The 26,669-nt window shown below is 37.0% G+C and overlaps 1 protein-coding gene across 1 annotated transcript in view; it reads right to left on the bottom strand.

Annotated features, from left to right (window-relative positions):
* Positions 1–2,534: 2,534 nt before the first annotated feature.
* KCNH7 (potassium voltage-gated channel subfamily H member 7) overlaps positions 2,535–26,669 on the bottom strand; it is a 391,952-nt gene continuing 367,817 nt past the window's right edge. The window contains exons 12-15 of the mRNA XM_016197612.2: positions 19,309–19,572; positions 14,585–14,753; positions 6,282–6,474; positions 2,535–4,590 (exon numbers count right to left, since the gene is read on the bottom strand). Coding sequence (XP_016053098.1) covers positions 4,324–4,590; positions 6,282–6,474; positions 14,585–14,753; positions 19,309–19,572 — 893 coding nt within the window. The 3' untranslated portion in view covers positions 2,535–4,323. The remainder of the gene's footprint in view (positions 4,591–6,281; positions 6,475–14,584; positions 14,754–19,308; positions 19,573–26,669) is intronic.

Genomic DNA, 26,669 nt, shown 5'->3' with positions numbered 1-26,669 from the left:
ACTTACGTAGAAACACAAGAAAAGAGCTTTGAGAACACTGGAGAAGTGAGGAAGGGAGCTACTGCAAACCTAGAAAACAATTGCAAGGCAAAGAATGTAGAATTTTATGAATGTTGGACAAAGGTAATAGTTGACAAACTGGGATGTTGTAGCAGAGGAAATGTCCCTATCCGTTTGGGAACTACACAATGAATCTAAAGGGGCTCCCCCAGGGAGGCAGCCTTTACAGGATCCATTCTGGCTGCCCTGAATTTGACAGATCGCCTTTGCATACTGGGCCTTTCACATCGATTCAGACTAGATGTGTTTGTAACAAGATTCATACTCCGTATTATTTTAAACAGTATTACTTTAAAGCTATAAACCTAATAGTGCAAAATACAATTAAGGGAGAGAAAACAATAGCTACGTTTGTGTTTTTCTGAATCAAAAACTTCAGTCTTGGTAAGAGCTGTTCAGTTGGAGACTTAGCACATTGTGCAAAAGCTAAATTGTGAAAAGTATTTGTTTTCCTGACTTTAATGTCATGTTCCTGGATAAGAACTGAAGAATCTAGCAATTTTTGAGCGCCTACCGTGTGCCAGGCACTTTACTATATGGCATCTCATTTCCTCCTCAAGCTTCTTGAAGGTAGGTACCATTATCTCATTTTCACAGATTCAGGAAAAAGACTCAGGAACCTTAATGAACTTGCTCAGAGTCACACAGCTACTAATGAAAGCACTCAAGCTGATCCCCAAGTTAGTCCGACTGCAGAACCCATGCTCTCATTGTTCATTCTTAAAAGTTTTTCGTGTGTCAGGACCTTATGGGGGAGGGATTCTTAAAAGAGATTGCTGGGTCCCACCCGTTGGGTTTCTGATTTAGTAGGTCTGGGTGGGGCCCAAGAATATGCATTTCTGTAAGTTCCCAGGTTGTTCGTGCTAGGGCTGCTAATTGGAGAACCGCACTTACATCTCTTCCCAGTAACTCTTTGAACTCACCTGATAGACACGTTGGTTTTACTGCAAAAATATAATTAGAAACCTAACATTTGAAATTTTTAGTAATTTATAAAAGTTTTGATTTGCAGTAAGAAGTCTGATTAAATATATTGATCTAGTTTCGGTTTGAACCATGGATAAGCAATTTAAAGACTACACTGTATTATAAATTAGTTAATGCTGCAATTCATTTTTAGCAACTAGATCTATCGAATTCCTTTTTCTAACCATGGAAAGCATTCAGGGGAAAGATACTGTCAATAATTATTTTAGATATGCTGATGATGTGATAAATTTTATTCTTAGATAATATAAGATGGGGCTTTAAAATAACATTTGGATAAAGAGTGTTCTTTCAGGCATTTTGGAACCATTGCTAGAAATCAAACTCCCAAAGGACTTGTAAGCAACCTTTATACGTGCATATTAAACTGGACACCACATGCCACGCTGCTCTGACTTGGCTTCTGTATCTCCTGACTTGGAGAATCGGAAAGGTCGGCTGTGATGACCAACCCATTATAATGGACTTGAGAAACTATGTCCCAAATGTGCCCCCCCTGCCTTCCTATGCTTGTTTGACTGAGTGATTATTAGTTTTAAAACCCAGCAAGAACATTGCTTCAGCATTTTTCATTCTTGGTTCTGTCGTTAACTAATTAGAGAATGGGACTCCCCTACTGGGTAAAATTATAATTCTTAAGTTTTAAATCTCTGCTCAGCAATACATAACAGTAGGAAACATCTAATCCAAATAAACTTTAGGTTTTAGATGGCATTTTATTTAGGTCTGGGGACCAGGTAACAATATTTTTAGGTGGAAAGCAAAAGGTGTTATGTGAGTGCTTCTAATTACCTGAAGGGAGAGTGGTAGCTGAACCACAGTTACTATTGGTTGCAGCAGCGAAACCCTGCTTTCACGGTGGAGGGGACAGACTGTTTTTGCTACAGCCCATGGGGCGAGTGACAGTGATTTTAGGTATTAGATCTTTGGCTGGGACAAAGGGATGGATTTTGTAAATTAAGATAACTGCTTTGGTCATGTATAAGGCATTTTAACCATTGAATCTTCTGATGCTTATGTCTAAATAATGAAATCTTTATATTGTTCAGGCTCTTTTTAAGCTAATAAACTTAGTAGGAAGGGATCTTCCTAAACCTCTCTGATTTAGATTTTAATATCAAATAATTATTTTATATAAAGAATTTAAGAAACAAAGGTTGATGTCATGCTACAGTTTAGACAGTCTGGATGCTTGCACGCTGCCCCCGTTCCTTCCCGCTCAGTTTTTATGAAGCACGGCAGCTTTGCGCGCCAGGCTGGGTTTTATGCATGTCATCCCAAATGTTGCAGCTGCAGCAGTCACTAATCAATCAGATCGAAATTCCTCACCTGCCAAATTCTCTCCCCCTACAAATGAACAGTGTCTGGAGAATTTATTCTGAATTTCCCTGGAGCTTTACGTTGGCAATCCTTATGAAATTTGTTGCAGCTGCAAAAATGTGCCTAAATATGGAAATAAAAACCCAAATCATCCTCTATCGGTTAGCCTTTTCTCTCTCCCCCGCTAGGCACCCGCAATTGCTCGTTGAATGAGGAAATAAAAGCATCAGTTAGTCCCCACATTTCTATCTGCAAAACACCAAATGTTTGGGGAAGCTGGTGAAATTATACTTCTATTGAATCGGCTGGTCACGTTGCCATCTGTACTTGATTACACGTTTTGGTGTTTCAAAAATTAAACAGGGATTTAAATGCTCATGCCTACAGATTGCCTCCCACACAGATGATCAATTTATGTGACCATTTAAAAATATATAGGGAGCAATTTTAGGTTACTTTAATCATATTTTAAATTGCGCAATAGTTTTTACTTTAAACAAGTTGCTTGTATTGGACAGTAATATATTAGTATAAATTGGCAAAGGTAAATCCATAGTTAATAATGTGCAGAGGTATAATGTTTCTTTAAAACTATATGAGTGTAAGAATTAGTAACGGACTAAGAAAACTTCAACGAATTTCAAAATTTTGTTCAGAAGGAACAAATACAATGCTTCAGCCCATGATATGTTTAAAATTGTACTCAAATGAATTGAAAAATAAAACTTCACCAGAACTTGACTAATCAGAACCTTACATTAACTTACAATTTTTTTCTGTACCTTGATTTTATAAGTGGTCTAGATCTCCCTCCCCAAAAGAAAATCTAACAGTTGAAAATATTAAAATATATTCCTTTGTGTGTTCTGATCTTCTAGCGTCCATATATATTCAGCCCAATCCAAAGATAACAGATTTTCATTTAATCTTTGATTAGCAAGTGTGTGTGAATAGCCCAGTAAAACTACAATTTTACTGTTGACGTGTACATTCCTTTACAGGCAAGTAAATGCACACGGTTTCTCCGCAGCTGGGATTAGGAAGCCGCAGGACAACCTATACTCAGTGAAAGCTAGTTTCGCCATGCAAGTCCATTCAAGTTGCACATTTTTTTAAAAGAAAACTATGTGCAATCACACTTTAGATCAAATTCAAGATTGCCCTGGAATATAAATCAGAAGAAAGCTGTGGATATCAGTCTTTGTGGGTCAGTCTTTAGCAGTTCTCCCTCCCCATGCCCTAAAGAAAGAAAAATGAGAGAAACTTGTTTCTAATCATTCAAGGAAATGTGCCCATGGGAAGCGTTTTAGGTAGTTTGTAAATGCAGTTAGTGGCAGGATTTTAAACGGACAGGCCTCTTTGTCCTCAGTAATGCTTGCCTATATTCGTATATTTGGAGATGGCTACGTGTCTTGTCAGAGATTTACAGCTCTAAAACTGCATTTTTCCCCCAGTGTGGTGGAATGAACGTAATTAACTATGAACATCCTGATACAGCAGCGTGTCAGTTCTCAAAACTAAGTCCCCTTTTTCCTCCTTGCACTCCTTGGGTTGAGGATCATCTGAGTTGCATCCACGAACAATTTTATCCCTTGGTTTCTAATTGAAGGCATTTTCATAGCAAGGTGCTGATTTAGTGAAAGCAGTAAATAGGAGTCTCCATGCAAGAGAAACTGGAGTTTCCTAACATGCACATGATTTAAAAAATAAAAATAAAAAATAAGGTGCCTTGAGATGCTGGCAGTTTTAACATTTGGAACAAAAGAGTTCATATGTATATTTACATCCTAACTGCTCAGTTTTACCTTACAAGCTTCAGTTTAGGAAAATATACAGTACTTTTGCATATAATGGTACCTTTGAGCCCCTGAGTCAAGTAGAGAGGATTTAAATACAAAAAGGAAAACAGCCATTAAAAGCACTTACATTGTATGTGGAATAAATAGTACAAAATGATTATTTCCCCGGAAGACCAGGATCAGAAACATGCCTATGAAGACCCAAGATTCCTACAGTGCTTGGGGATGAATCTGTCAAAGAAGGATGCCTAATTGGAGGAAGGTAAGTTTTTCTTTGCCGCGAGCGAAGCTCTAAAGAGAGCTCACTGTCTTGTTTTAAACGTGAAGTCAAGTTGTCTTCCGAAGCTGTGTTCAGATGCACGCCGCTTGAGAGCGATTCTTTGGATTTAAGTTTAGATTTTTCAAGGTCTAGAAATTCAGGACACTGATAGGAAGAAAAGAAAAGATGCTTTTACAATTTATTTGGGCAGATTTCTAAAATTACACTCCTGAAATCTACATATGTTTTCTTCCCCCATAAATCTATATTTGATTAGTGGTATTAACCAACCTTTCCCTCCCAAAGATGGGTCAAGACATTGCAGGTGGTTGTTGGATAATCCTGAACACTGACTCCAAGAACTTTAGTTTTACTCTGAAGTCAGAACAAAGTTTGTGGGTTTGTTTTGTTTTGGTTTTTTTTTTACATTATTTTGTACTGAGTTTTTTAGATGAGTTTTAACTCAAAGTTTAAGATAAAACTGGGATAGGAAACGTGGGTCATTTGTGAGGAGAGAAAATAGAAAGGAAGGAAAATCTCCCATCCCTACTCAGAAAATATTACCTAAATCCACTGAAAACAAACAACAAAGCACATGGTTTTGCACGTTTCCTAGTGATTCAAAACTAGAAATATCTACTTCCATATTTTAGAAAGATTGCATTATTTTCCTTCAGCACATTTTCACCTGTTATTAATGTTGTTTCTGTTGGGAAAAAGTGGGGCGGATGGTTCTGTGGAAAGTAACCTCACAGAGTGATCTGGTCATAAATTCACCCTGCTATAAATTGGACAGGTCATGGTGGGTAAGCTGTGCCCCAAGCATATAAATTCTTTAGTAAAAGGTTTGTCTTTGCTTTAAGTAAGCCCTGTTCATTTGTTGTGTGCATCTAGGTTATCACACCTTTGAAATAAAACATGACCACCCTACCCTCAAGAGAGCACATAATCTTGTTAACTATCCTGTAATCCAATGCTTTCCTTGTTTTCTCCTACTTTCACGTAAATGCAAAAATGAAGCTGCAAAACTGTTATTCTCTGGAGCATCTGAGATCTTGCTCTTCAGCAATGTCATCAGTTTGGCTCAAATAAACTCTTCTAAAAATTCTCTTTAGGGTCGGACATTTCTTAATAGAAATTTCATTTCCCACAATATTTTGCACTAAATTCCCAAACTTTAAAGAAAGTTTTACATGACTGTTCTGTCAATCCTTATTTAAATCATGGTTCTTAGGTGCAATTTGGCCATAGTGTTTAAGTAATTAAGAATGATTCCCAAAATAGAACTCCGAGGGAATTAGATTTTTGAAATTAATGTAATTCAAAAGGGTTCATTTGGAGGGCTTCAGAGGCAAGATGAAGGACACTTTATAATTCCTCCTCTTACAGTCCTCCAGGTTAAAAAAAAAAAAAAAGTTTAGAGGTAGGGCACCGGTATTTAAGGTTACTAATCTGACTGCCCTTGAACCTCAGGTCTTCTGTGGCCAGCTGGTTCTCCTCTGCTTCCTTCCTGAGACCCTGCCCAAGGGTGCAGCTGGTCAAGAGAGCGAAGTACAGTCTTGTCTCTGAAGAGATTTTTGGACCCAGGGCTTCTCCTTAGCTTTCAAAGCTCTGCCATATGCAAACTGAAGTAGACTGATGCTTGAAGAAAGCTTTTTCTTTAAAAAAAAAAATTGTTTTAAGATCATTCATCTAGGCCCTTTGTTCTCAAACTTTAAATGAGCATAAGAATGAGAAATTGTAATTAAGCAGAATGAGAATGTGCCTTTTCCACAGCACCCCACGTGATCCTGATTCAGGTGGTCCCTAGAACACCCTTTGAGAGACCCTCTTGGCTGTGCACTATTTACACTCACTTGTGAGGAAGGACTGAAACTTCTGTCCGTCTTGATGGACGCTCCCGGGTAACTGGTCCTCATCAGGCGGAGGGTGGGGCTGTGATACTCCGCTCCGGCAGTCACCATACTGTAGGCTGGGGGGACCACAGTGGTTTGCTTCTGCAGCAACTGTAAGATGGTCTGGATGTCAGTAGTCATTTGGGATTCAAGTCTGCAGGACAGACAGAAATGGGGGAAGACCGTCCTGAAATGGTTCATCATTCTAAAGAATCTGAGAAAATTTCAACACCACTATTGTGTATTGGTTTAATATGATTTTAAATCCACTTGCTAATGACTTAAGTAAAGTTGTTTTAATCCACTTGTTTACGACGAAAACAAAAAAAAGTTGTAGAACTGAAGTTGTTTTGCTATGAGAGCGAAGTATGTTGTGTCAGAAGTGATCCCCTCCTCTGTTGTGATCGATTAAGAACATGTGGAGAAGCAATGATGGCAAGGGGACATTTAAACTACAAATACAGTGGTACCTCGGTTTTCGAGCGTCTCCATTGAGGAACATTTCGGTTTACGAACACTGTAAACCTGGAGGCATATGCTTCGGTTTTCGAACACGCCTCGGAAGTCGAACACTCCACGTGGCTTCTGCTGAGGGCAAGACCCTGAGGTCCAGCTGTGGGCTGTGGATCCCTTGGTTTTTGAATGTTTCAGAGCTCGAAGGGTCTCCCAAACGGGTAACATTCGGAAACAGAGGGACCGCTGCACTAAGAGTTTGTGAGGACAATCCTAGAGCTTAGGTCTGGGCAGGTTGACACCTTGCTGACCTAAATAGCCCTTGGAGATCTTGAGACACTTGCTCCTGCTGTGACCAAGGAGCTAAAGAGTGCAGCAGGCCCAGGAAGAGCAGAAACGTCTGTTCCTGCCTCAGTGAGGCGTCCCCGAGGGCCGTGGCGCAGAGCCGTGCAGCGGCCCTGCAGTGATCACTCTTGCAGCCCCGAATGCCCACCAGCGCTGGCGCCTCTGTTCCCTAGCAGTGTGCGGGCCGATGGATGTCAGCTCCTGGTTGGCCAAGTGCCTCTCCCAAGTGCCTACTCATATAAAAGGTACCTCAGCTAAATTTGGACTTTATTCCTTTCATTCCTCCTCCCTTTACCTGGAAAAATAGTGTAATTAATCTATCATTGCTTTGGAGTATGTTATTTCTTTATTTGGCTTATTAAGAGATAGTATCCTGTATGCTATTGTCTTGTGAAATTATCATTCCCAAAGCAAACCTCTGTTAAATAAATTGTTGGCAAAGACAAATCAGTTTCTGAGCATAATTTTGCCACCCAAACAAGACAACCACAAACAAACAGAATTATGGCCCTGCTTTAAACAAAAAGAACAGGAGAGGGAGCACGGAGATTCTCTCCTGGCTGAAGCTAACTTTCTATGTCTCACTAATGGTTCTGAGAAAGACCGTTGCTTTCCTGCTTATTTAATAAGATCTTAACAGAAAAACAGCTGAATGGAACAGACTGTATTTTTACAATGTACATTGCATTACATTTTTACAATTAAGCTTTATTGGTTTCAAAATGTAAAATGCACTGAGAATCTATTTTTAATCAATAGTTGTATTTTCTTTTTAATCAGGCTTTGCCCAGTTTCTTGTGGACATTTATTTACTCTATAAAAAAGAGATTTGGTTAGCACATTTCCTTTCTTTATTTCATTTTTTAAAATATTTTTTATTCATTTTTAAGAGAGAGAGGACGGGAGAAGGAGAGAGAGAAACATCGATGTGAGAGTGGAACATGGATCGGCTGCCTCTGGCATGCTCCCCTACTGGGGATCGAGCCAGCACCCTGGGCATGTGCCCTGCCCTGGAATCAAGCCAGTGATCTTTGGGTACACAGGACAATGCCCAACCAAATGAGCCACACCAGCCAGGGCATGGTTAGCATATCTCTTTCATGGTTACAACTGGATAATTTCTTACTTGTTTCAAATTTATATTACCTTTATTTTACTTTGTCTATCTCCTATTCACATCAAGAATTGTACATTATTTATTGCAGTCTTTCTGTAATGTTAAGTACTGTTAAATTCCTTTCCCATCCACAGTTCAGAGCCTTTGGTATTTAAGAAACAAAACAACGTAAAAGTTCACTTGCTTCTATGATCTATCTGACTTGCAAAATACCAGTCTGATCATTTTTTATTCAAAGCTCACAAGTAGCCAACTGGCTTGTTAATTTTATTCTCATTTTAAATTAAAATTCAAGTGAAAATAGAAAAATACAATAGGGCTGATTCTTCTCTTTTGCATGTGTTAACGGCATTAAAAAAGGAGAATTTTGTGGGCATAAGAACAGAAAATTTGGACCATATGCCTCTTTAGGCAACTCTTCTTTTAACTCTTTATTGACTTGTGCTTCTGTTTTGTCTCTGAGTGAAAAATGCAAAGAAAAGCTAAATCTTAACAAAAATGTTAAAATCATAAACCTAATTTTGCTCAATTATATACATGCTATTTTTATGGAATTTAGCCTTTGGAAAGAGAACAGAATAAACCTCAAAAACATGAGAAAATATCATTTTTTTTCTTTTTAACTCTTAATATTAATTGATACTACAAATCTTCCTTCTGAGAAATACTATTCTTATAGGTGTTCTATAAATTTATAGAACCTATTGTCTTCTAAACCAATGGCTGTAAATTATACATGATTCTGACTTGTAAATGACAAAAGCACACATTGAAAAAAGAAAAATTGAGTCACCAACTAGTTTATCTACTTGTTACCCATAGGATTGATCTAATTTTTTATGGTGTCAACTAAATTGAACAGACTATTTTATTGTATATCATTTTTTCAGTCTTCAAGGTCCAGCTTAAATTGAATCTGCAACCAAAAATCTGCCCTCATTTGACCCATTCAGAATTAATTTCTCTCTCTTCTGAGTCCCCAAAGAAAATTCCACATTCAGTCTTCATTGTAAATATCTCTGTACAAATTTATCTTATCACTAATAGCATTTAATATTTAGCGAATGGCTTACACGTTCATTACATTGAATTTAAAAGGATTTGGGGATGGAGCATGCAATAAAAACTTCATCAATATAAAGAGAATTCAAGCCCCAACAGACAGTCAAAAATTATGGTAATGGTTCTGAGTCCTATGAAACCTTTGTCAAACAGCAGTGGTCTCTGAGAAATGAGATCTATATACCATAGATTCTATTTGAACAGAGTCTCTGAGGAAAAAATCTATTGGAAGGTGGAATTTTACTGATTATAACATGCTGCCATGAGTGGGACTCACTTCTCCTTCAAGTGTGCTTATCAAGTAAATTTTATTTATCCAGACTTGCTTCAAGAGCCTTACCTCATTTTGTCCAACAATTCTGAGCTATTATGTCATGAATTTTGCCCATTTCCAATCAGTTCCTTACCTTGAAAGGCCCAGAGTCTAAAATCCTATAAATACCCTATTTCTTATCCCCTTCTGAGATATCACTTAGGCTCTGTCAAAATGGTAGTCTCCCTTCCTGCAGTGATTTTGAGTACTTAGTTTTGTTTTATAAACTGGTGATTTGATCTTTTGGGCTCTTCGATGCAATGATTAAATGTCGATGCCCCCACCCCCTTCATGTGTTGAAGCTCTAACCCCTAATGTGACGGTATTAACATGTGGTACCTTTGGGAGGTGATTAGGTCATGAGAGTAAAGCCCTCATGAATGGAATTAGTGCCCTTATAAAAGAGACTCCAGAGAGCTTCCTTCCTTTTTCTACCTGTGAGGACACAGTGAGTAACAATCGTCTATGAGCCAGGAAACTAGCTCTCACCAGATACTGAATCTTCTGGCACCTTGTTCTTGGACTTCCCAACCTCCAGAACTGTGAGAAATAAATATTTGTTGTTTATAAGCCACCATTCTATGGTATTTTTGTTATAGCAGCCAGAACAGACTAAGCTATTCAACAAAGGGGAGCTTTAGTGAAGAATTTCTTTACTATGCATAGATTATATTTTCACTTTTTATGTCTGGGGTCTACTGGCTTCATTGAATGGACTCTTCTATTGAGACAAAATAATCTGCTTTAGTCAGGAGGAATAACAGAGAATTTTTAAAATATCCAGCTTGACCTTTAAAACAGAAAAGAACAACCCAGTTTAAAAACTTTTTTGGTCAGTGAAGGGTAGCAGAAATGCCACGCCCAAATATGCCACGTTAGCATATTGGTTATTCTGAGCCTCAGGCACTTTGAAAAACAGCAAAAGCAGGGAGAGGCTTTCTCTGAACTCCCATTATCTGCCTAAAGGCAGGTTCACCCAAATGAACTGAATTGTCATAAGTCCCCTCCCCGGGATTTTTGTCTCCCAGGAAAGACTGACTCTTGTTCACAGGAGAGGAGACTCGAAGTTCCACACCCAGGCAAACTTTGTCACAAACTATCATGCCTCCCATCTCTTTTTCTGTGGGTCCATTCATCTTTCCTAAAAATCATTCACTCTCCTCTAAGAGGCCTACATCCCCCTGCCCCTTGCTCTATTAAGACGGTATTTACTCTTGAATTCTAAGCCACCTTGGAAGTTACTCATTTTTCCCTGGGTATTTCCCATGTATACATGAGTATACATGTTAATAAGCATATATTTGTTTCCCCTTTGCTAACATGTCTTTTATTACAGGAGTCTCAACCAAGTACTCAGAAAGGTAGAGGAAAAATTCTTCTTCTTTCCCTACCTCAGCATCGCTTTATTGATGTGTAACAATGAATGTTTTCATTCACTCAAAAACTCACAATGTACCAGGCACTGTGTTAGGTAGGAAGGTGAAGGGAGAACCTGATAAATACAGACCCTGAGCTCGGGTGCTGACTGGAGCGGACCACCTGGAACGCTAAAAACCCATCACACTAGGTGAAGCGAGTGCTCGGTGCCATAAGGAAGGCAACAGATAAATTGCTCTGGGTGTTCTGCAAGGGATGGCATCATTACTAAGAGCTTCTACATTCTCTAGGGCCTCCCTACTCGAAGTGTGGTCAAAGCCTGGAGCTTGTTAGAATGTGCAATCTCTGTTGACTCCAGACCTACTAACTTAGAATCTGCATTTTAACGAGATCCCCAGGTGCTTTAAATGCACATTACAGTTTGAGAAGCACTGCTTTAGGATCAAGTGTTAATGATTTCCCTAAACATGTATATCTGTAGGCATAATATATAAACATATAGGCACATTTCTTATGTGAACCTTTACAGCAAATATAGTTTAATTGGCTATTAAAGCAGGAAAGCAGCACCAGCAAGGACAATTCAAGACAGAACATTTAAATTTGCCTTTATTGCGTTGTGTGCTTAACATGTGTGTTTGGATGAGACAAATGGGGGTAGAAATCCATGGCTCTACATTTGAACAGAATGCTGAAGCTAAGGGGGTAGACCCAACTCTAAAAAGTGTCTCAAGATTCTCACCCCCTAGTTAAAGACCAAATCGTGTGGCCCTCTTCAAAGCTGTTTTGGCCTTCCAGGGTAAAGTGGAGGAAAGAGGTTGCTGGAGATGGCAGTAAATGCAATATTTTGGATTTTATATTTTAGACTTCAAAAGAGGCTAAGTTGAGTTAGACCATAAAGTATTTGTGAAAATATCAGAAATAGAAAGAAGTTAGTCAAAGGAAAAGAAGTATGTCTAAGAATATACAGATGCTGGGGCCATGTCAAAACAGATTTAATTGTACTTTAGCTGTGGAAAAGTTTCTAACAACAACAACAACAATAATAATAATAATAATAATAAAACTAGCGTAATAAAATAACAATTATATTACTAATGAGCAGTTGCAAACTAAATGGGTCCTAGGTGTATGTGCCATTAAAGCTTTATACTTTCAGCCCTGGGATATATTGAAAACAAATGTTTTCCGTAATCTGTGACTTAATGCTAACTGCAATGGCTGGTGCACATGACAAGGCAACACAGCTAACCTAAAACATCAACTTTAGTTCTGAAGAAAGGTCCAAATCAGGAAATACAGAATACATGTAAAGTAAGAGAATAAACTATGAAGAGAAACAGCAATGATAGAAATGAAGGTCATTGTTAATAAAATTTCACCTAGCTGCAAGTACAACACCTTTTATTTTGTAGAGTTTCCACATCTATTGTCGTAGTCTTCAAAATGGCATTACAGATAGATAGGACTCAAAGAAAGAAACTGAAGCTGGAGAAATTTAAATGACTTGACCCATCCCGTAAGCCGTTAAGTAGCAGAGTTAGGACTTTATCATAGGCTAACCAATTACATGTACTTTGCAAGAATTGTGCTGAAGAACTCACTGCTTTCCCTGTCACTCCTCCATTCATTCTCACTTTTTTATTTACTAAACAAACTGAATATACACTTATGTCTTGGCAGTAAAGAAATGGGCAGTTATTTTCTGTCACAAGAATCAAAGTTCAAGTTCAGGCCACACATCAATTTTTATATATTATACATTATATGTAGTTTTATGTATATTATAGATAAAATAGCAAAGTGGTTAGTATATGTAGTAGGGAGAGAGAAAAAGCATATGTATTAAGTAACTAAATATGCTTCTCTTACCAATAATAATTATCATGATAAGTTCTTATACTTTAATTAGGAATTATTGACTCTAAGTAAATGATAACCTGTTTTAATTTTCTCAGGTGTGTTTCCATTTACAAAACTTGAATTTGACACTTGGGAATGAGACATGGACCTCAGCACCAGGGATTTTAAATTCAATTAAGGTGTATGGTAATGTATGTGTGTGTGCACACACAATTTAATGTGTTTACTGTATTGTTTGAAACTTCAATTCTAGCATAAATTTTTTTTAAAAAAGCAATAGAAACAACAAGCAGGATGTATAAAATACATAAGAAGTATTAATTTGATAGTAAGTTAAGAAGTAACATACGTATAGGCAAAACTTAGAGGATGTGTTAAGTATAGATAATGCATAAGCAAGTAGCACATTAGACATGGGTGGGATTCACAGATGTATTAAATACAGACAGTAAGCAAGTAACCTGTAAGACATGCCAAAAATAGAACAGAAATATGATGTAACAAACCAGAGTGTAGTTCTGATACGTAGAAAAAGATGGAAAGAAAAAATTATTTTCATGTCACCTCTGGGCAGACACTTTTGCCCCCAAATTTGATCACCCATTGGGGGTACACGGTATAGGTTCAGTCTGGCTTCACATATGCTTTACCTACAAAAGGCCAATAAACACACTGTTGTTCAGCAGGCTAATGACAAGTAAGGCATTTGGCCTTACATCTATCTCTGGGACAGAGCAAGTGTGTGCCATTGGCACAGGGGATTTTTTTTTGTCTGTGGACCCTTTGTGCAAACCTCAACTCTGAGCCTCGTAACCACACCATCAGCAGAGAAAGCTGATGTGACAGATGTGAACTTGGGGTAAATCAGGATTCAGGTACTGTGGTCCTTTTACCAAGCTCGCACTTCATAGAAACATGTTAGTTACTGCATCTGGCTCTTCTCATCTCTCATGGTCTGTTTAAAACTGATTTAGTAAACCCTGTGATTTGCACATTACAGTTTGATTCATCTGTCACCACTGGAATCCCTTGCCTGGTGGTGTACCTGGGGCTGCCTTTGAATCAGTGTAAAGTCCCACATGAGCTACAACTAAGCAGATATATTATACTCCTTCATGCATTTTTTTTCCTGAGTCTTAACGACCAGTTTAATTTTAACAAATCCACCTAGATTTGGGTTAAAGAGTCCCATCCTCCCTAAAACCAAAATTAAATCCTCATTTTAAAAAAGTATAGCTCAAAGATAGAAGGAAAATGGAGAGGATATGGGCTTCAACTCTGTGAGATTTTCAATTCAATCACATCTTTAACAAGTTGACTTGAATAACTAAATGTTTAAGTAATTTTGTTGACGGTTTTTAAGAAATGTTAGAACACATAACTAAGTTACCAGGCACAACCAAAAAGCATAAAAGCAGCATGAAAAGAGGAAGGGTGTTTGTCAACAAGCTAAATATGAAAAGTTTTCTTAGGCCGCTACTGTGGGTGATATACTAGTTTTATGGCAAGTAAAGAAAAAGTAGGATTTACGCTACCAAATATATCAAGTGTTCTAAATAAATGCTCTTCGAAGCACAGATTAATAATTCTGTCAATTCCTAGTCTTATTTCAAATCAGTAAATGTGGAAGGAAAATATGAGATTATGGCATGAGGAACTTTCTGTATACAAGGAATGAAGCTAGACCCAACTAAGGGCATCGTTTATGTCTTCTTTGGCCTGCCATTGCTATACCTGTTAAGTTGTTCTTGAAGCAAATCCAGTCTTTGCTCCACTTCCCCATAGGTGAGGTCACTTTCAGTTTCCGAGATCCCCCAGGCAGCTTGCTGAGGTGCTGAGGGACTCGACTCATAGGCCTGGGTCTGGGCGTTGTCTTGTTCCCAGCTTCTTGTGTCAGCGATCTCTGTGGGAAATAGCAAGACGGATGTCAACTTCTTTGGGTGCTCACTGGGGTCAGTAACACAGAGACATCCAAATACATGCAAGAAAGGGTCTTAAAGTATAACCCAAAGACAGAGACCAAGAGTGACTAAGGGACCTGTCCAGGAACAGCAACCGGTAACTACCTGTGTCCCACCCACCAACCCTGCTTGCCACCTCTCTCTTGTCCATTTCCATATGAATAAAAACATACAGCCAGTTCTTAAATACAAGTTTGTCTTCTTTCTGTTTGTAGTAAAACAGAAAGAAAACTTGGATGGTTAACTCAAGAGAGCAGTGATTTTGTGATTTTGTATTTGGGAAGAAACAGCACCATTTGTTTGGACTACTTCACACTTGGGTTTAAGATTTTAGGGTTCTTTCCCACAGGATAATTTGCATCCTTCATGATTTAGAGTGGGCCCAAGGGGAGAGCCACGGGGAAGTGCTGATATTCAGGGGAATTCCCTTGGCCAACCCAACTCAAAGTCGAGCCAAGAAACCGTAAGTCATAAAAGATGAAAAGAGTCTTAAAGGTCCTCTAGTCCCATGAGACTCTTTTTTAAGTTTTTCTGTCTCCTTCGAGCTCCTTCTACACTGTCCCTTAGTATAGTCACAGTAACATCCAATAGTTTTTCTGTGGCTCTTTTAGTTAGAATATTTTTTTGTGTTACTATACTTTAAAGCATATTGCTTATCTGTTCACAACCTCTTTTCAAAAGCTCTGTGTGTCTCTTATGTGCCAGACAGTGTCCTGAAGACAGAGGAATTAAAGACAAAGAAGACAGAGGCCCTAAACCTGAGAAATTCAGTCTAGCGTGGTTTTGGTCATTTTTCATACAGAGATTTGTTTTCTGAGCTTCTCTTAATTTATTGTTTCTCCTACAATCTGTATTTGCAAGTTAGCGATATCTAAGAGCAAATACAATATCTTTCTTTTTTCTCATTTTTGTCATATACTTTTGATGGCTTTTGCTATGCTTTCTTACCCTCTACATTTTACATATCTAGAGAAGGCTTAAAATGATTAAAAAGTTGGAAAATAAAACCCATGAAAAAATACTAGTGGAACTGGGAGTTTATTTTACAATTAAAGAAGAGTGACATTTCTTCCTCACTGGGAGAAATGGTAGGAGGAAAAGATGATGTAAAACTGGTTTTCATTTTCACATTTAAGTTAGAAGTAGTGATTTTGGTTTGCTGGGCATTTTTTGGCGGGGAGGGGCAGGTAACTATGATTAAACTCTGCAAAAGGTATGTCAAGGTAAGGAATTTATATCTTTGGCTGTTGAAAAAATAGACAGAAAGTAACTGACTTGGTGAGGATTAGCTATAATTCTAGAAATAAGGACCAGGATGTGTAGGACTTCTCCAAACCCCTTCCTTTCCTACAGTTTCTCCAAAGTATAGTCGGATAGCGCAGAAGTAAACCCTTTCTCTTCAAATAGCAGGCAAAATTTCTATATTGTTTTTCATGGTTTTTCTATCCCTATCCTTTTATCACAGAATACACAGAAATTTCTCTAATGAGCTGCCTACAATTTCTGCTTCAATTAAGTGAAGCTGTAACAAAGGAACTGAAGCACCCAAGGGCAGCACTGGGAAAATCTCAGGTCAGGGTTGCTTGTGCTGTGAAACGGTAGGGTGGCCGGCCTCAGACGGCCTGCTGTGAATTCCAGAATGGTTCTTCGTGATGAAGGCTTCCTTAGCCTATGGGATCCTGGTGTTTTGTTTTGTTTTTTAAAAAAGTGACAGTAAATAATTTACCACACTCAACAAAATGAAAATAAACAAAAATATGAAATTCCTGGAGTTTTAACTAGTATATCAGCAGATTTTCAGTGAAAAGTAAAACATTCTTCAAGGCATGTGACTATTTTAAATGAAAAACAAAGATATTATGTCCCAGTACACTAAGTTTTCAATTTTGGAGCAGCAATGCCAAACATTCATAATACACATATTAATGGCTTGGTGATGTCAGTATTTGTCCCTGTCTGGCTGCCTGCTAGCTGGTTAATGTAAGGATTTAAAATAAAACAATAATTGATAAGATGAAGTTACATATTACGCTCATAAGTTTTGTGCCGAGAAAGTGTACAGAATGTCTGCCTATGCTTAACAGCTCTCTCATTCTCAAATCGTATATAATAAATTGATATTTAAAGAACGATGGTGAGGCACATGCAATAAATTATGTAGGATTATATTTTTTCTTCAGTGTTCGAGGAAAAAAAAAGTATCATGTTCCTTTAGAAGAAATGCATAAAGTGTAAACTTAAGATAGAGGCTTCCTTGATTATAATTTAATCTTTTATTAAAATCTGGATATGTGTGATTTGCTTGTTTTAACAGCAATATAAAAAAATTAAAAAGGAGTTCAAAGGGGAAATCCTGGTTAGGGTCTTGATCAAAATGAACATCCTTGTGGACACTTTCTAAATATAGCTCAGAAGGAATCTGCACTCGGTTGCCTTGGAAAATGTTGCTATAGCTGCAAAACACATTCCTGGAAATGGATGAACAGAAAGTAAACTTTTTTTCTCTGGGTACACAATTTTCCTAGAGTCAACTTTTGACCTCAATCTAAATAGGATAACAGTCTGTTTCATTCTTTTTTTCTTTTTAGTTTTGCCTAAAGATGCTCTCCTGCTGGATTCAGCATGACAAATGCCAGGAATGTGAGTAAGGGAAATTTCCTATTAATGATCAAACTAGAAATTGTAGGGATTTAGTAACTCAAACTGCAGCAGTACAGCTGCATAATACATGTTATTCAAATTCTCAAATATCCCATATTACTTCACCCTAAATAATCATTAAGAGAATGAAATCGGCAGTGGTTTTATAATTCTTCATTTGTTAACCATATTAATTATCCAGGTTAACTGTCACATGGATGTTACGGCATCAATTACGTTTATTCAATTGACATGCATATTTAGCTATGCATTTTCAAAGTAATTATTTATTATTTGAATAGGAATTGCATTATACATTTTTAAAACTTAAAAATTTATGGACATTAAACTTATTTGTAAGAATACTATTTTATCGTGCATGTAGAATAACAAGATAATTGGAGGAAGTGGCAGAGAAAAACACAAGGTGAAGGGCATGAGGATTCACTGTCAGCGGCAGGCGTTATAAAATTGAATAAAATCCCCAAATTATATCTTCAATAACTTGTCACTTGAGGCTCAAAGAACTTTTGACTTCCATGATACAACCGTTTTCTCTTTTTAGCACTTCCCAGAATTCGTTTTCATCAATAACTAAAATGGGACATTTGGTAATCACATCTAATATTCCATTCTTCCATTGTGATAAATGAGGTACTATTTTCATTCACTTCATCAAGATTTTAGATTGTCCAGAGAACATTTGCTTATATTCTTAGCTTACTTCAATGTGGGGTCATGGCAGAGGCTGATTTGATAAGATAGGGAAAGTAACTGTGGAAAAATGTAAAGCCTAGACATCCTAGATTCAATAAAACTTTTGTTGTCAAATATAGTCACTTTAAATAATGGTGACAATTATAGATAATATTTGCTTACTCTGTCCCACAATTTTGCTATCATGCTAGTCTGAGAACATCCCATTTTCACCTCATTTCTGTTATATTCTTTAGACTTTTTGCTATGCCTTCTACATTTTTATATATCCAGGGACATACTGAACGCTTAACGGGTTAGAAAAATAAAACCTGTGAGAAAATGCTAAACTTAATTGGAGATTTTATTTCAGAAAAGATAATTTATGTGTGTTATCTTGTTAACAATTGTTAGTTAGAAAATATTATTTCTATTTTAAAAATGTGAAAACTGAGTCTTCGTGGGGTCTGTCAGTCACTTATCCTAAGTCATAAAGGGAACAAGTGACAGAGTTGTGATTGGAACCCAAGTAGTCTGAACCACACCTATTCTTGCACCCACTTAATAGATAAATCTACCAAGATCTGTAGATCTAGATCCTGTTATACTAAACTAATTGTTCTTCCAAGTGGTAGTTCTCAAGTTTTCCAAAATTTCCCATGCTTTATTATCAACTTTGCATTCATTATTACCCATTTCATGCATATTTTCTACAGCAAACCCCATATATTTGGGTATTCCTTTTGGTGGAGCTGTTAAATGTATTCATACGAGTTGGACCAAGAGCATACTTTATCTAGGGGCATTTTCCCTCCTATTCTCATAATTCCCAGTAAACAGATTTTTTTTTTGGCATCTGCCGTAGTGTTATTGCATTGGCCTTTCATGCTATAAAACAATAGGGTTCTACATGTCATTACGTTAAGTCTGATTGGCCATAAAAAAAAACCTTTCATGCTATCATTACTTGGGAATAATTCTCACTACTCCAGAATGGTCCGAACACTTTGTAGATGTGAGATTTGAACTCTTTGCCAATATTTCATGAAATCACAAAAGATTAGATTAACATATGTCAGTACAGCTCTTTATTTGTGAAAAGTCACCACTTTATGATGAGCACCAAAGAAAGACAAGCGGAGTCCTGAGACACTCGGTTACCTTTGCAGGAGTGACTCCTTTTATCTATGTGAGCTCTTCCTGACGTGGGCACTATTTCTTTAAAACTGAGTCCCGCTGCTTTCCCTGCCCTTGGAGGGGAGTCTACTATCCCTGAGAAGAGAGGCTTTTGTTCATCGTCGGCGGAGGAGATGAAAGAGGAAGATCTGCTTTTTTTCTCTTCGACGTGTTTCTTGGAACTCTGATAATTTCTTATGGTATCTCCAGAGTCTTCAGCATCATTTGTACTGTTTCCTTTGCCAAAATCTATCAAGGAAAGTTATTTTGTAGAAGATAATTAAATGTGACACTCTACGCATATGACACTATTTATCCACAAACTACCTTTTCAATAAATAATGTTCTTTGAATAACTTCAACAGAATTTTCTATAAAACCACCAGAAAAGTTCTTTGTTTTTTCCTATTGAAAATGTAGCTACTGAAGGAGGTTTATTTTCTTAATTCAAGGAATATTAGATCATCCTAATGAAATACATGATTCATTTTAAAATTAAAAGATTATCTTTAATAGTATAATTTAGGAGGAAAAAACTAGAGAATAACTTATGACCTTATACCTGCTCAATAGTCACTTGTATTCTTAAAATCTGGTGCATTATCTCTTTAAGGAAATAAAAAAGGGAGGGGAAATGTGTCCCATTTCTGAAATCTCACCACTAAGCTGCTTGCTGTTTGTTTTTAACTTTCACACCCTGGCATCAGTGGCGGCCCTTCACACATTGCAAAGGTCAAACCTGGAAGCCTCCTGGTGCTAAAGGAGAGCAAGCTGAATTTCAACTGTAGTTCAATGTAATGGCTTGACATTCTAGGTAGTCTGTTTGTGTAGCATATTGAAAAGACTATAAAGCTAAATACAGTAATTAAGGTAGGTTCACCAATTACATTAAAGCCAGTAGTACCTATTGACAGTTTTATGCAGGATAATTTCAGCCCTTAAGGTTGTGTTAGAACATATTTCAGCAAGAAAACCTCAAGAGACAAATCCCAGAAGTTGTTTCCATTAGTCTCCTGGGGAGACAGTATCATTCTCCATCTGGTTACTGCTAAGAGCTAACCAACCTACCCCAGAAGGTATATCACTTTCTAGAGAACTGGTTGAGACAGTGTTCCCATCTACTCTCTGCCTGATTGAGCTTACTTTGTTATTTATAGAAGGCCAAATGAACGAATTTAAGGCCACTCCAGAGAAACTTCCAACTGTTTTTTAAAATTCCCATGATAGAAATTAAACAGAGATTTTTTTTCTTTATTTAAAATATCGTAATTTAAAATATGAGAAGCCAGAAAGCAACCTAGTGTAAAAATGGATAGAGTTCAAAAATCAGCCTCATGTAAAATTGTTATTAAGGAGTTAATGCTCTGTCAATGAAAGTTAAATGTAGCAAAAGCGATTGCTCAATTTATTTTCCTTAAGAGTTCACACTTGCTCAGTGATTTCATCTTTGCTGAGAAGACCACAGACCTTTCCAAACTCAAGCACCGTAGGCATCATTGGTTACTCAGTGTCACTTATGTTTCCCTATCAACCACTAATCTAATTGGTTGTAAATATTTAGATCAGCCCTTCCTACACAACCCTTTTTCCTCCAGTGTCCTCAAGCCTCTAAACTTAATTCTTATCATTTCTTCCTCTGTCTTCTTCGATGTTTAAATTCTCCCCTCCTGAAAATTTGGTCAACATTCTCCACTTTATGAACATATCATTTCATTCCTCAAAAAATAATAGTTTCCAATTTTATGCTGGTAAATGATTTTTTTAAAAAAGAAAAGCTTCACTTTTCTAAATTCTCCTCATACCTGCTCAGTGAATTGCATCAATTTGCTGCCACAAAGTACACCTTTGTGCAGTTGGGCCACCAGAAGGGATTGAATCAGCTTTTCTTTTAAATACTTTCATGGTATCTTTTCTAGCAGAATCTAATGCAAACTGATTTAACCATTCAGTCACTTGGCTTTAATTGAAATATGGGAATGCAAACATGAATATTTGTGTTGAATGTAGCTTAAAAATTATTAAACCACTTTGTCTCTTTGGCTTGAAAGGTCTTGGAACTTCTCTGTAGGTTTTTAGATCCTCACACATTACCAGTAAAATGTTCTGTCCCACCTACCACATGGACCTTGGTCTTTGTTTACTAATTTATGGTTTAATTTTGGATGATTAGGGACAAATTCATCAGTTAACATATACTGTTAAATTGAATTATAATTTGCTGATTTCCACTCAGGACAAGTATTTACAAAATGTGGTAAATGAGGGATTATTATTTAGTCAGATAGTAAAATGGAATAAATTACTTCATGTATTTGGCATCTAAATCCTTTAGCTAAAATTCCAAGTAAAAGCAGGATCATGAAAGAAGAAAACGTTTGATATCTTTGAATTGTTTCACTATGTAAGGAGAATTACTCAAACCTTTATTTCCATGTTCATTGCCACCTGACAGTCAGCCAGTTGCTTCCTGGAATCCAGGTCATCTGAACGGTTTCTTTGATGCAGCCTGACTGCGACATTCTTCTATTCCTACTAAATAAATCACAGCTTCCTATTCCATCATTTAAAATGGAAGTGGAAATGACAATCTATTTGTGGATTAAAAATAGAAACTGCTCAGGCTTAGGCTGGAGGTGGCTCATGCAACACATGAAATTGGGCTGAAATGCATTCTAATTAGCTTCCAGGTACTTCTTGACTTTGATGGCCTGTTTCACTTCTGCCTTTTCCTAGTTAAAGTGGATTATTTGATGGATATTGAATAGTAGTAGGTACTGTTTTTTTCTAATGCTATTTTTATTTATGTAGAAATATTATTCTGAAGGCAGTAATCTGAAAGTTTAACATTTTCCCCTTTGCTAGAAGTGAGATTGTATAATCACTTGTTATCATCATTGTACAAAGAAAAATGTTTGCCTGTTTAGTTAAGCCTTGAATTTGCTTTCTGATTTAGATGACTGAAAACCTCTTTTTTTTTTTTTAATCTTTTGTTTCTGTAGACTAACAGCTCGTCTCCTTCATTTTCCTCATAGGACACAATTTTAAAGCACTTTGTGACTGGTCTTGTGGGTGTCTCTCTGAGTTCAGAATGAATTGAAGAGCATAGAATAAAGTGTCCAGGTGGAGTGGCTGAGTCATTGATCTTAAAAATGATAATGTAAAATTCTTCCATTTCAAACAATCTGAGAACAAACGCTTATGCTCTCTCCACCTTTTATGAAGTCTTTCTCTCAGATTAATTACCATTTTTATTTGTCAGACCCAACAGGTAGCCTCACCTTTTGGTCAAAAAGAGACAGTTAAGGTGCTCTCTCAGCATCTGAATCTTAGATTTCCTACTGGTAACAAATTTGAAATAAGCCAAACATTTTCCAGCCAGATGCATTTAAAAAAATTATTTCACTGGGAAATTGAAGTCTAAAGTATATTGTTTCATTTGATTTCAAGTACCTTGGTTTCTTTCTAGTTTCAAAGAATGTTGAAAGAAGACTAGTGTCACTTTTCTATACAAATACAAGATAAAAAGTTTAAAACTATTTTGAAAATTAAAGATACATTTATATATTGTTGAAATGGATAACAAAAGCTAATCACTATTGTTATTAGAGAAGATATTCCAAAGAAATGCCAAAGTATAATAACCAATATATATAAAGGCTTAATTTAGTAAAATTACAATTAGACTATGCCTATTCTCTAAAAATAAGTTTAACAATGTATATACTTACTCCTTACTTCAATAACTTTCATAGGAGTTATTTTATTTTGGAGAAACACTTCCAAAGCTTACTGACTTTTTGGATGACGACCTGAAATCACTAAGCCACTATTGCAAAGAGATCAAGTGTGCTGCTGTCCTTTGAAATGCAAGGCGTGATGTGTTCAAGACATTTGCACTCTCATTTTCTGGAACATTACACTTTTTCAGTTGAAATATATAGAGGTGCCTGCCCATTCTAATAAAAATTACCTGGGTAGGGAAATGAAGAACCTGCAGCCTTTTCTCCCTACTCCTATGATGCATATATAGTGTCTTAAAATGGGTTCCTGTTTCCAAGGGAATGTGTGGCACCACCTGAGTCCAGTGGAAAGAAGATGATGGACATTTTTTTCACTTTAATTTCACCCCTTTGGTTGGCACAGGCACATCATTAACAGCACATTAATTTCCCCGTTTTTTGGACCTGTGACATTGCTGTGCTCATTGGCTTCTTCTCTGCCAGAAGGTTATGGACTCCCTAAGTCAATCATTAGTAACGACTTTAATGCTGAATTTTCCAACCCTGGAAAGAGTTGAGCAGACTATTGCAAAAATCTGGTCACAAAAGCGCTATTGGTAAAAAATATATACATGTGTGTGTTTGTGTATGTTTTTGTATCTCATATGCCATTATACAGGGTGGAGCAAAAGTGGGTTCACAATTGTGAGTACACAAAACACAATTTATTCTTATATTATTATATATTAATTATTGTATTATTTTCCATAAACCTACTTTTGCCCTACCCTGGATATTCAATTGTATTAATATATTATCTAAACAACCTAAAAATTTAAAAGAAATATTCCCATACCCAGTGGATCATACAGGCACACTCTGAAGTACACACAATCTGATCTAACTTTGAAGACTCCTTACGGACCATTTTCAATATGCTCCTACTGGCTGTGCCTTGTTTACTTCTATTCTGCCCAACCATGTTATCAATGCTCATGGCCACTCAATAGATCGAAGATTTATTTTTATTCTTCATTTTCTGTAACAATAGCATTTTACTTATATCTTGGGACTTAGAGCACTTCCTCTTACAATGACTCTAGTCAAATTAGGAGGTCCCTGGGCACCTCCATGCCAGAATTTTAATAAGGAAAAAGAACTACTAGAAGATACCGTCAAAAAATACAAGGTCTCTGCCCTGGCTGGGCTGCTCTGTTGGTTGGAGCATTGTCCAGTACACCAAAAGTTATGGGTTTGATTCCCAGTCAGGGTGTGCACGGGAGGCAACTGATCCATGTATCTCTTTCACATTGATGTTTCTCTCTCCCTCTCTTTGTCTCCCATCCCCTCTCTCTAAAATCAATTAACATTCTCAGCTCAAGATAAAGAAACAAACAAAAAAATGTCCTCAAATTCAGAACTGAACTGACAGCTCTTTCCTGTCTCGAAATGTGTCTTCTTTTTCCAGAAGAAATGTGAAGCTCATGAGGAGCTTAACAAATCATTTTAATCAACAAATTCATTTTAGGAGAGAAGTGATCCAATATGTTAAGCTTCTGTTTGTTCAAGTCAACTTGCCAGAGGTTCTATTTATAGCTATTACTTTAAAATATATCTTTTTGAATGTAAGCTCCTTAGCACCACGTGGTAGACAAGACTGGAAGTGGGGTGCAGAGAGGTGAAGGTTGAAGCCTAAAGAGTTCCAGGGCCTTGTTGAGTAAGTTGGTAGTGAGTGGCATAACAGGACCCCACTTCTGTCTTTCTCTGGTGCCCAACCATGTGTTCTTACCTCTGGTTCTTGATGCCTCTGCTGATCAATTCATAGTCAGTGTTTTTAGATGTCTGCCCTGAAGGTATTATTTCACATGAGCAGTGAACTAACTCTAAAATAATTGATGCGTTTCAGTTCATGTGGCCCCATATCATTTAGCATCAATTATTTCCTGAAAGTTCTCTGTTTTTTATACTTACTTACATGTATGCTTTTCTCCTAGATATTGATTCTACATTAAGAAGTACAGAATGGGTGAGCACCTTCAGAGCATTAGAGTGGGGTGTCAAGGGCTAAACTGCTCTCAGCAACTTCTCCACTTGTCTATGGTAGCATGGAGTCCTGAAGACTAGAATAGGCTCTCAGGTTCTGGATAACTGGAGTTAATTATGTTTTCATATTAACCAAATCATACTTACTCACTGAAACACCAGGAAATGTCAAAGAGTTGCAGGGAAGCAGGCAAAACACTTTATATAAAATGGTGTCACAGACTAAGCCAGTGATTAGGGGGAAAGTTTAAGAATCAACAGAAATGCCTAGTTGGATGGGCACAATATAAATTGCGATATGTTCTCAGGAGATTAAAACATTAGATAATTTAGCTTGAGAAAGAAGAAACAAAACAAGATTAAAAAGAGATTTAATAAATCTTCAACTGTTTGGGAGACATTATTACATGGACAACCTTGTCGAGCTGTTCTTCATTTCCAGCAAGATCAAAACAAGAGATGAACTTCAAGATAAGGAATTTAGATTAAGTCTATGGAAAAATGACTTGACAGTAATGGTTCCAATTTTAGGAAAAAGTTACCAAGAGAAAAATGAAGGAGATTGCAGAAATAAATGATCACCTATCTGTGAGTGGTTTGTTGTTCCATAATCAGCCAGAGGAATCAACAATTACCCAATTCAACAAATTTATCAATTGTTCTTTGCTAAAGAAATCTATAGTTTGGTAGAGAAAAAGGACAAGTTCACCAATAACTACTGTATAGGGCAGATTCTGAAAATATAACAAGAGGTGAGTGTCTCAGGAATTCATAAGAGAAAGAAAAATGATATATTTAAGGAAACTGAGAAAGAGTTTAGGTTGCATATGTGATTAGAGATTAACATTGACCCAAAAAAAAGTAACTTTAGTGGATGAAAGTGTGCTATGGTTGTGTGTCTGTGTGTGTGTTTGAGTACAGAGAGGTAAAATCCAATTAAGATAATAATATGAGCAAAAACACATGAACAAAAAGGCAGTGTATGTAGTTCACTTGAAATATAGGAGCAAGTTGAAGCTGGTAGATGAGCTCCCCTAGGGAGAGAATTCAAAGAGAAGAAGGCCAAGAAAAGAACTTGGATTAAAAAGGTAAAAGGAATTGAATCAACAGTAAGATGCTTAAATTTTATTTTATTAATTCATTAATTCTTTCAACAAATATTTGTTGAACACTTGCTACGTGGCAAGCATTGAAAGGTGACTAAATATTTACCATCTTCATGGGATTTACAATCTAGAGGAAGACAAAAATCTATGAAATAACAATGCAAATAAACATAGAAGTACAACCGGAATGCTGCAAAATAGAGGAGCTGATCTTGGAAAGCCACGTTAAGTGGTGATAGCATGGGTGGTATCAGATAAGACTGAAGAAGTAGCCATAGAGCACCCTATTAAGAATTTAGGGAATGGGAAATCCTTAGAGGCCTTTAAATATGTGGGTGACATAAACATAACTGCATTTTGAAAAAAGTTCAACAGTCATCCAGTGCGGACAATAGATCAGAGAGAAGCAAGGTGAGTTGGGATGCTACTTTAATATTCCAGGTGACAGATTATGGTACCTTGGCTCAGAGTTGTGGCT

The sequence above is a fragment of the Miniopterus natalensis genome, chromosome 8 (assembly GCF_054644295.1).
Source record: "Miniopterus natalensis isolate mMinNat1 chromosome 8, mMinNat1.hap1, whole genome shotgun sequence".
In the NCBI taxonomy this organism is placed as follows: domain Eukaryota; kingdom Metazoa; phylum Chordata; class Mammalia; order Chiroptera; family Miniopteridae; genus Miniopterus; species Miniopterus natalensis.
This window is presented reverse-complemented; position numbering and strand designations above follow the sequence as displayed.